The sequence below is a fragment of the Melanaphis sacchari genome, unplaced genomic scaffold, assembly GCF_002803265.2.
Source record: "Melanaphis sacchari strain LSU unplaced genomic scaffold, SCAv2.0 Contig2_pilon_pilon, whole genome shotgun sequence".
Classification (NCBI taxonomy): domain Eukaryota; kingdom Metazoa; phylum Arthropoda; class Insecta; order Hemiptera; family Aphididae; genus Melanaphis; species Melanaphis sacchari.
The window spans coordinates 1485496-1497481 of record NW_020271173.1 but is presented as its reverse complement, the minus strand read 5'-3'; the positions used below and the strand labels follow the sequence as shown (position 1 = coordinate 1497481).

The following is an 11986-nucleotide window of genomic DNA, read 5'->3' as shown; positions in this document are numbered from 1 at the left end:
CATCTAAATTATTAAACAACAGAATACTTAACTTATAGACCATAAACTACATGTAGATACTGGGCCATTCTTTAATCTAAAATTTATTACTTCAAAATCTATTAACGTTTTTTTTAAAATAATTTTTTGTTTCATTCTAGTCGAAATAAAACAGTTTTTACTTTTATGAATGGCAACATACATTTTTAATTTTTTTTTTTTGTTTCATATTTTAAAGCAAAATATTATTAGAAGTATTTCGATATTTATAAATTGAAATTTGTACAAATACTTTAAAAGTTATAAGTATATAATAAAGTTAGGTGAGCGTAATAATAGATTAAAATTTTGTGGTATATTCTTGTACCATTCCACTCACCTACATTTTAAATACTTATAACTTCTAGACTACTTGTTTTAATTCTGATTTTTATGTATCGAAATGCTCTGCATAATATTCTGTTTCAAAATATGAAATAAAAAATGTATGTTGGCATTAAAAAAAAAAAATAACAATTTTTAATATTATATTTTTTTAATAAAAAACATTGTTTTATTTTGACTGAAAAGTAAGTAAAAAACACATTTATAAAATATTAATAGATTTTAAAATAATAAATGTTCAATGACAGAATAACATTGTTTATTTATATTAGTTGCCTGTTTCTTATTGTTTTTGTTAATTTTAGTCTTTTTTTTATTTTATTTTTTTTTATGTTTTATTTATAATTATAGTCAATTGTTACTGAATATTCTGAATATTGTTAACCAATAACACATTATGAATGTTTACATTTATTTGTGTCTTTAGACTCAACGGTTTTTTTAATCAATGTATTAGACCAATATTTACAAAATGTAACATTCATCAAACATTTTTATCTTTGATTCAGTTATTTTTTTCTAATCACAGTATACCAGATTTTTTAAAATAATCATTGATTTGTTATAAAAATTATACTAAATTTTTGTTTTTTATAAAATTCAAATGTTATACATATTACAGTTAAAGTGTTAAACACATTTTGGATTTATGTTCACGTGTTAAAATTATAGCTGCCACAATGGTGTGGTAGTATATAATAAATAAATAAAACAACATTAATAATAAATTTGTAATTTTGTCTATTCCTTATTTCTTTCTTCCTCATTTATTTCAGTATAATTATATAATACTTCATAAACTAATACATTGTTAAGCTTTTATCTTAAAATATTTATTATTTCCCCCATAGAATTATGTTCCATATTTTAATATAAAAAATATGTTTAGTTGAAATATTATTACTGAGATATATTTGTGTACTGAATATTCACTAAGTAGTCATACTTTGTTCATAGATATAATTATTCAATTAATTGTAAGTTTCTATTTGTCTATAAGATAAATTATTATTTCATTAACAAACAATAAAAATTTCACTTATATTTTAAAAATAAATATATTTTTACTATGTTTTAATATATTATGTTGATAATGGCGATAAAATAATTTATATTAAGGTTAACCACACATATATTAAATTAAAAATAGTTTAGTAACAACATGGATAGGAATATTTTTTCACTACATTGGTAGGTGCTAATGCAATTCTGACTTGTGTTCATTATTTAAAAAAAAAATAAGTTTATAAAACATTAATTTGTTTGCATATGCAAAGACTATATCCATAGTATAATTAATGTATAGAATAGTTATTTTGTGCTAGTATTCAAGTAATCAACTAAAGAAAGAGGGAGTAGTTCTATGAAAATTATTTCTATAAATATTTTAATTTCAGGTTACATCATTGGAAGCACAGTACATAATAATATAATACTAGGTAACTGATAATTAATTATCATTTCTTTAGTACTAATAAAGAAGAAAATAAAATTGCAACAAGGTAATTAAAAAAAAAACATAGTAATAAAAAAAAAACATAGTAATAAAAAAAAAACATAGTAATACAATTATTAAAAAATGCCTATTTAGTACTTACTTGTGTATTATTTAGGCATAATGAGTGTTATATTATTAATTTAGTGTTAGCTTAAGGGCTTATCCACAGTGCCAGTGCGTCTTTTTTTAAACTTTTTATTACTAATAAGTACAAAAAAAAAAAAATTATAATTATAATTTTGCCAAAATAGTTGATGCTACAATGAATAAACTAATTGAAAAACAAAAATTGATTTTGCTTGTTTTCTAATTGGTAACTATACGTTTATACTCTGAAATCTGAAAGACTTGATAAATAATATTGATTCAATAGACTCAATAGAATATAAAGACATAAGGTGTCAATAAAAAATACAATTATAATATAGCATATCTAATAAAAATCATACTAAATTTAATATTAGATGTTTTTTCTTTCAACTAACTTTTAAATTCCCTCTTCAACAATAATTTAAAGTCGAATGTGTTAGTCATCTTTTTTAACTTGTTAAAGTTAAGTCAGTAGTGGTTTTTAATAGATTATATTTAATTTATTTCGTACATTTTTTTTAAAAAAATACCTCGGTATGTTACACAAACATCTGACCTATCGCTCGCACCAAAAATAAATTAAAAATGGTAAATAACTAAATGTCTTTAGCTCCCTCTTAAAATTTAAACTTAATCTGAAGTTTAAATGACTTATATACAATACCATTATTAGATACCCCGAGCTTCTGGTTCTAAGTAATAAACGTCTGGGGCTAGCTAAACCTTCTTATAATTGTTTTCAAGTATAATTCTACGTATAATTAATGGTGCTCTCTGGTATATAATTGATCAAGCTTTACATAAAGATTTAAAAATTAATACTGTAACCAAACTTGCTAAGATTTATTAAAACAAATTTCAAACAAAACAACTCAAATATTAACCCCTCTAATTTATATTTTATTTGTAACTTCATTTTTTTATGAACCTTCATGTCTACACAGACTTGTAAGAAACTAGAATCAATACTTTTTAATACATAATAATAATAATAATAATAATATATGATATATTATAAGTTCATATAACTAATTGGTTACTTGCCCTATTACATGATCTACACTATGTTGTAGTAAATAATTTTTTATCTCAGTGACTTGATAAGAAAATTGTACAAATTGTTTCTATTCAAATATTGTATAATATCAGACTCTTACTAGCATAATGAGATTATAGACATAGGTTTTTGAATACCTAATAAAATATCATAAAACAAATTTATTGATAAAAATAATAAACAAATTTATTTAATTACAGTAAAGCTTCAAATAAATAAGAACTAAGAAGTAAAAAGGTAGCAAATAATCTAGTACATAAAATATATATAAACTTAAAATAATTCTTATTTCTTAATACCTATGTATAATTATGAATAATATAATTAAAATTATTTATTATGTACATTATTTTACATAAATTATGAAATAATAAACAATAAATTAAATTCTACAAATATATATTAATTACAATTTAATTAAAGTAAACAATTTTCAACACTTAGATTTGAGATAGATTTCAAAACCTACCTTCCAAGAATTGTAACAATATATTTTCTTTATACTTGATATTTGCTATACCAGATTCATTATATGGAATATCCCAGGCAGACAAATTGGCATGAAATATTTCCATCGATCTCTGGACATATCTTAATGCTTTGTGAATTAAATTCCTATAAAAAGTGATACTATAGTAAAAATAATTAACATTCAAGAACTGCATTAATTTTTGTGTAAAAGAAACATATATATATATATAATATATATATGTAATATATTACTGGTATAAATTTAAAAATACAAATAATTATGGCTTGATTTATTCATCTAATATTCAAATTCAATACATAAAAAAATGTATTTTAATAATAAACAAAATTAGTTATAATGGAACAATGAATGGAAATATAAAAATATAATATTAATGACACATAATTTTTATAATCAGAATCATCCCAAATTCTTAAATATAAATAAATGGAAATATTAACACGCTACATTAATTACCGGTTATTTCTCATGTCTAAGTTGTTGACCATTATATCTGACATTTTATCCAATTCATAAGCAACTTCTAAACTATTTTTGCCAAAGCGATCTTCTATTGCATTAAAACTTCTATCCAAATACATATAACAATTCTCGAAATCTCCTTTAATTACATAACAAAAAAATTAATGAGGAAAAAAATTTAATTAGGCATCAGTAAAATAAAATGAAAAATAAATATACATGCAAAAAAATAAAAAATAACATTATTAATAAAAACATTTTACTTTTGAAGATCAATAATCATAAAAAACTCATCTTTAAACAATATGATAATAGGTTTGTTGATGTAAAATGTTAGTTGTTATGTTTATAATAAAATAGGTACATTTTAAATAGATGGTTGAAAAGCAATGAATATGTACATAACATTTTTGAATAGTAATCAGAAATGTAGCAACTAAATATTTCTTTAGTACATTTTTGTAATAATCATAATTTGTATTACACTATTATAGAATTATAGAATTATCTTACCAGCTAAAGCAAAACATTTTGCTAAACTATCTTCACATTTAGTAATATTTGAGTTTTTTTGGTTTAAAACGAGAGTATAAAGTCTTAAGCTTTCAGAAATAACATTTTTTGCTTTTAAAATATTACTTGCTTCAAGTAATTTCATTCCTGATAAAAAAGAAAAAAAAAAGGAATAATTAAAATCAATATAAAATGTTATAAAATTGGACTTTCTTTTTTTAATAATGAGTTCTCAACGGTTAGAACAACTTTATTCAAAAATTAGCCTTCAGCATATACCATAATTCATATTATTTTATTTATAAATGTAAATAACAGTATATCTATGATTTATAAAATTCTTATTTTGATAAAAAATAAAAAATCTAGTATCTAATAGAAAAAGTAAAGCAATAAAGAAATAGGTGTACATTTTGAATGGAATTGATGATAAAAAGTGATTATATACCAATTATAATCAAACAAAATCTAGTAAAATTTTAAAAAATTCGGTCATTTGTTCTTTAACACAATGTATGTAAAATTATCATCATACATTAATAAGATCTAAATCTAATTCAAAATAATTTTAATATTAACAAATATTTTTAATCTTCATTCTATTATGCTCGCTAAAATAATATTAATATATCATGTATAATGTATAACACACTATTTTTTATGATTTCAGATATTTCTTTTTGTATCAGTTCATTTTCAAAATATTCTAATATAAATAACCCATTTTTAAAAATATGAATATTTAAAATATTGAATAATACCATGCCTCTAAATGGCTCCAATCCAATTTATTATAAAAATCTTATTATTCATAAATCCAAATTTAAACTTATCATCAAAAACATTTACACAATATAGTTTTGAAAATTTAATTTAAATAGGTATAATTTTTTTTGTTATATATTATTATGGTAATAATAAGAATAATACCTAACAACTTTGATGGATAAAATTCTGAAGGACGTTAACCATTTTTGATTGATTGATATAAAAGTTGTAGTATATGGATTATACATTGTACTGTATGGCTGTTTTAGTAATCATTTTTCTAATCGATTATTATTAAATCAAAATTTAAAAACAAAAAATGTCAAATTTAACTTTGGTAAATAGCCAAGGAGGTAAAGTCTACTTATAAATCACAGATACTTTTCTAACTAAATCCCTAAAATAAATGTATTTGGAATGCTGTATTTACCTACTATAAATTGTAAATGTAAGTGTTATTAAAGAATCAGATAGGTGGTATGTAAATCCATAAAAATATTTATAAACATAAACGGTTTTTATTTTTTTTAAGACAGCTGTGTGTTTATTATTTCATTTATATTTTTACTGATTTTTATAATTCAAAATTTGTTATTTAGAAACATACATTTCATAAATAATTTTTAAGTGTTATTCTAGTTTTTAATAAACTCACTATAATATAATACATGATAAATATTTATATTTATCATAATATCTTATAATTCAAAACATACTATTAGGAATATAATATGTGTATCTAACTCAAAATTGTAATTAAATATAAAATTATTTTAAATTAAAGATAATTTTAGTGGATATATTTGAAGACCTGGGATATTAAGAGCATACACTGTTTGTATTTATAATTTATGCAGAATTTGAGAATATAATTAAATATTTATGTATATATGTATGTTTCAATCAATGATATTAATGTATTATTTAAAAGTATCCTCATAAGACTATTTACAAAATATACAACACCAAATCACTCACTCATCACTTATTATATTAATTTGAATTTATCTTACTAATGGTGCATGGAGTTAAGAGGTGAGAAATAAGTATCCACTCGTTTCCTGCCTATGTGTGTCACTACTAAATAAAATAAAAATAAAAATAATGAGTGATTAATGAATGCATTGGCGTTGCCTATTTAGTGTTATTTGCTCTATGGTATAATCTATTATTATTTAACTACACTCAGATTAAAAAATTGAATTAAATAGTTAAGTGAATATTAAAATTTATGTATAAATAAATAAACTGTAAAAAGTAATTACTAATTTATATTAATTTTGTGCCATTACTTTTACCTTTATTATAAGTTTTGTCGGCTTTAAGTAATCGTTTCTTAAAATCTATTGTTCTAAATTGTTTACGGCACAAATCACAATAAACACTGTCTTTCACATCTAAATCTGACAAAGTTGCTGAAATTTCATTGTTACAAGATAAACATACTAGTCCCTCGATTATTTTAAAAAACATATCATCTTTTTGTGGATCCATGCAAATACAACATTTACAATCAAAATGATATTGTTCTTTCAATGAAACTTGTCTGTTGACTAATCGCATGCGTCGAAAGTTAGGTCCTAAAATTTTCAAAATTATAATCAAGAATATTATTATTATTGTTATAGTATATTCACCATAGCAATTAGTAATTTCTTCTCCTTTGTTTATGTCTCGCGAAGCTTTAATGACGACATACTTCAGCATATTACTGGAAAGTTTATACAAATTTAAAAATTATTGAATTAAAAGTCAAGTCAATGAGTTTACCTTGAAAATATATTAGGGTCGCATGAATGATTTAATAAGCTTGATGTAGGAAAAATAGCAGTTCCAATACGTGGTTGCGATTCATCAATAATTGAAGTAAAAGATCCTGATTCATGATCTGACATCATATGCGTTGAAATAGCATTTCCATTACACACTAATCTTGTCATATGGTGTAGTAATTCGTTGCCCACTGAACTCATCTTAAGATTTGGATGTTTTTCAAAGAAATTGGTTTTTTTTTGCAAGTATATTAGCAAAAGGGTGGCAGTCTAAAATAACCAAATTATAAATGATATATTTCTGTTTCTATAAAATGTTGACTTAATTTAGTTTCAGTGGACTAATTAATAAAAAAAAAAATTACAATATTTTTAATAATAACTATTACTTTTAATTTTTAAATCATAATATTATAGTTATCAGAATTATAAATAATTTTAATAATCGATCATATTAATAATGAAAATATATTAAATTTTTGTAAAATAGAAAAATTACCAGACTGTATTGGTATAATTCTAATGATTTAAAATCATCAATATGTGTTAATAAAATATAAATTTGATCATTATTGCGGTTTCCTTGAGAAGTTTCTAATGTTAAGCGTAATGCAAGATGGGCAATGCCAATACATTTAAAAATTGATGTTCCCTGTTTACATTCCCAACGATGATATGAGTTACTTGCTTCTTGAAGACATTTATTATCACAAAACAAAATAGTGCAACAATTATCACATCTAAAAAATAAGTTTATTTACTTCTCATAATAATTTATATGTAAACAAAATGTGATAAAAATGTAATATCACTTACGGTATAGAATAATATTTTAACGGTGCACAACAGTTATAACAAAATGAATTATAATATTCTGGTAGTAACACAAATGCAAACGGATTTTCAAATATTAAAAGTTCCCCATATTCTATTTTTGCTGAAGCAACGAAATGTCTTCCTTTAGCTTCTGTATAACTGAAATAACATTTAAACTTCAATAAATAAATATAATTTTAATATCTGTCAATAATTTTCAATAAAATTGTTAAACTTAAATTCACTTGTAAACAGCGATAAAATGATTTTAGGTTCTTAAAGTATAAATTAACTACAATTTATTAAAATAATAAGTTAATTCATGCATACAAAAATACATTAGTATTTATAGTATTTAATTAGTGTGAATTAAAATGCTAGTTCAATCATTATTATTTATTTAATTTTATAAATAGTATAATATAAGTTAAACAGGTGGTCAAACCAACCACTAGATAATGATTGACCAATATTCTTGAAATAATATAATATACAATACATAATAACATATAAGTGCTAAGTACTCAATAGTTATCATGTAAATAAATAGTTATCTTGGATTTCATAATATTCATTCTACCATACATCAAATATATAGACTGGTTGATAAAATAGCATTCTCACTAAAAGAGAAACTTTACTGTACTGGTGCCTTCCTTGATGTCCCCCAGGTGTTTGACAGGGTGTGGTATGCAGGTTTACTTTGCAAACTAAAGCATATACTACCCAGGTACTACTATTTTATTTTAAATATCCTACTTAGAGGACCGCTTTTTTAAGTGCGTATAGGTTCCGCTACTTCCTAGGAGGATTGTGACCCCCGGCTGAGAAATACTGCTCTTAAGCATACAAACTTATAAACATTACATTTTTATTTATACTGTGATATAGTACAAATTATAAATGTCATAAATAAGTACTTGCATTATTCAATGGGGTATCTAGAATATACTTACTTAGCTAAAATATTTATAAATACATAGTTAATAATTACCATAATTACCATAGCTGTAATTTGGAAGATGTGAATGGAAGAGTTATTTTATTTTTATCCAGTTTTTTTTTAATTAGATCTTCAGTAAGCATTTCATCAACATTTTTAACAATATCTATTTTATTAGAATCATTTTTATCATAATCCAACAAAATTTTGCACTTTTTGATAAATTGATCTATATTAAATATTAATACATCAATAATAATAATAATAATAAATAATGTATGTATCATAAAATATTTTTTTATATGTATTACCTTCTAATGGTATTTTATAAATATTTTTTGATAATTCTAATATATTTTCCCAGTTAGTTTTAGCACTTTCATATTGCTTCAAAGTCATTAAACATTCAATTTTACGTTTTAACAATTTTATAATTAATTGACCTTTATGAACTTCTTTTTCATTAATATCTAAATTTTCCAATATATTTAGAGCGGCATCGATATCTTTTAAACACTCCTAGAATAATATTAAACTTATATAATATTTTATTTTTTAAATTAAATTTTAAATAAACTATACTTGATATTTGTTTAACCTCAGATACATAGCTGAACGGTTAGAAAACGCTAATGCTAATTCTATACTTTTACACGGTGCAAATTGAGCCGCTTTGGTGTAAAGTTTACAACACAACTCTAGCCGATTCATTTTGAATTCTTCATTACCCGCTAGCCGAGTTTCATTAGATTTAGTCAAGTTTTTTAGACTTTCATTAAACTTTGAATCATCCAACCATTTTTCTAGACAACTTCTATGATATGGACATTAATACCACAGAGTCAATAAAATACAATGATGTTATAATAAAACAGTTGTAAATAAGAAATGATGTACCTACCTGATAAATTGATTTTGCATACAGAGATTTATTTTTTCATTATTGGCAGTATGCTTAAATGTTTCCATAAAACCATTATTTACACCATAATGGGTTAAAATGTCCATTAAATTTTCCCATCGAATAAACGTGTTTACAGGCATCATTTTTAATCTATGATCAGTCAAAAATTATATGCTTGTCTAGTAGGTACACTAATAGTGGACTAGTAAATTATAAGTGTTCTTCAGATTTCAGTCGTTCAGAAATCAAATATTCTCAATTCACAACAAACTCCTGTATTCAATAGCCCTACAATAGAACCGTGAATACCTATTTAGTATTTTCGTTGATGTCACTAAAAATTTTAACTTTTTTTTTAATTTCCAAAAAATGTCATCAAATTTACAATTTTTTAACTACTACAACCACTAAATCACATAATACCGAATTCTGTGCGCAACCATGGTTTAAGATAGGTATTATCTTATATATTACAAGCCGGTCTACAGATTACACAAATATCTAGACTTTTGAAGTAAATAATATATAACTGTAATCTGTATGGCCTCTTATCGCCTATCGGTACATTTTCAGTTACATATTATCAGCACATAATCACGACAATTCCTTATCATTAAATCAGTTATAATATCTTAAAACTTTTATTTAAATTTTAAAATATTAATTGTTAATGGAAAATATAAGTGACAAATTAAAAATTGTTTTCACTAAATTTCAAGGTTAAGACTAAAACTATTTAATACAAAGAACTAAATAAAATTAATTGGAAAGAAAAAGAAGAATTGGCCACTTCGACACTTTATGTTCACCGTAGAGGTTCAAAAACCATGACAAGTGACAACCAAATTATGTCGTCATGAGCCTGGAGTGTTTAAAACTCAGAATAATGGGAAACGTCCGTTAAAATTAACTGGATCTTGTAAAATAGGTAAATATATGTTATTAGGCATTAGCACATTTTATGGTGTTCATGATTTTTAAATCAATGTTTCCTTCCTTATACGAGAACTGTATTGGCTTGCATAACTTAGAAGCAACATACTCTGAGACTCAATTTGGACATCAAATTGAAATGATTAAAAACTGTTTTATGCCTACATAGCATATTATTTTATATTACATATCTGTCCATATCAACTATTGATTAAATAACAATTGCTATTAAATATTTATATAATTATTTATTGGTTCCTAATTAGTAATTAGTAGAATACAACTTTAAATTTAATTTAATACTCCGAACATATTTTTTATAGTACCTATTACCTAATACCTATTGACTATTTTTTCCAAATGAGTAATCAAATTTAAAACTTTACGAATACCAGTATTCAATCTTATCCACCATCCGATGAAGGCGGAGATGTTAGCGTTGCGCGTGCGCAACAGAGTACAGACGTCGACATTCTTATATTTCTTAATAAATTCTTATCGAGTCCGGTTGTTTACGTCGTTACGGCCTCCGGGGTTTTGACACAGCGACGGCCTATTGGCGATTACAATTTATGAACCCCGGTGATATTATGATAATATTAATTATATTTCATGTCTAAACACAATCTTTAAGTCTATACCTACTTCTAACCAAGCACAATGACCGTTCTGGCATCACTCCCGGTCTCCGACTCGCTACTTAGTGTTAGTTATCTATACGACTCCGCATTCCTTGGTCGACATGCGTTTTAGCGTGTAGATTGTACGGGAAGTCGATCGCTCTCCACTCTATCATTAGTTATTATTATACAAGATATTATTGTGGTATCGTACCTACTAGGATTTAGTTTTCATCAGTTGGATTTGGATACATAAACAAGTTAACTAATTGGATTTGACGCGTGCCAAAACGTGAGTATCGCGACTTAGATATCGTGTTGAGCTATCGTTATTCAGCCTATTAAACAATATTTCATTTACACGACAACAATACAATATCATGATAAATATTGCACTTTTTTTTTTTATTGAACTTAAGCCCGGTGACTAGGGCCATTAGCTGTTGTAAGGGCTTACCCCCTACTACTTGGTATGGTAGGTTATTTTTTTTTACGATTGTTACAGTTGATAGCAAACACGTGTATGTGTGGCGAGGTTTTTAATCACTATGATCCCGGGCGGTCACCCATCCGGTAGCTAGTAGTGTGGCCGTTACTTACTCTCAGTTCTCAGTCGTATTCCACGACTGGTAACAGGCTACGCGCCACGCCAAGCCACAAATATTTGAAATATTATACTCATCAGGCAGTTCAGACGGCTTTTACGGCGTAGGTTTTCCGCGATTTGTTTAGAAAGCCCGTGTTTTCATGTGTA

At 24.4% G+C, this 11986-nt stretch overlaps 1 protein-coding gene across 1 annotated transcript; it reads right to left on the bottom strand.

Moving 5' to 3' along the window:
- Positions 1 to 3425: 3425 nt before the first annotated feature.
- LOC112595848 (SET and MYND domain-containing protein 4-like) lies at positions 3426 to 10170 on the bottom strand. The gene is made up of 12 exons (XM_025341229.1): positions 9677 to 10170; positions 9358 to 9589; positions 9087 to 9294; positions 8836 to 9004; positions 7833 to 7991; positions 7516 to 7756; positions 7015 to 7286; positions 6882 to 6955; positions 6543 to 6824; positions 4477 to 4623; positions 3958 to 4102; positions 3426 to 3623 (listed from the first exon to the last, which is right to left on the bottom strand). The coding sequence occupies exons 1-12, from the start codon at positions 9820 to 9822 to the stop codon at positions 3467 to 3469; spliced, it is 2232 nt and encodes a 743-aa protein (XP_025197014.1). The 5' UTR covers positions 9823 to 10170; the 3' UTR covers positions 3426 to 3466.
- Positions 10171 to 11986: the final 1816 nt, after the last annotated feature.

Excerpts from the sequence above, each read along its gene's own strand:
- LOC112595848 (XM_025341229.1), bottom strand. The coding sequence starts at position 9,822 with ATGATGCCTGTAAACACGTTTATTCGATGGGAAAATTTAATGGACATT. Across the intron at positions 7,757-7,832 it reads TTAAAATATTATTCTATACC|ATGTGATAATTGTTGCACTA; the intron begins GTAAGTGATATT and ends CTTATTTTTTAG. Across the intron at positions 3,624-3,957 it reads TTAGACATGAGAAATAACCG|GAATTTAATTCACAAAGCAT; the intron begins GTAATTAATGTA and ends CACTTTTTATAG.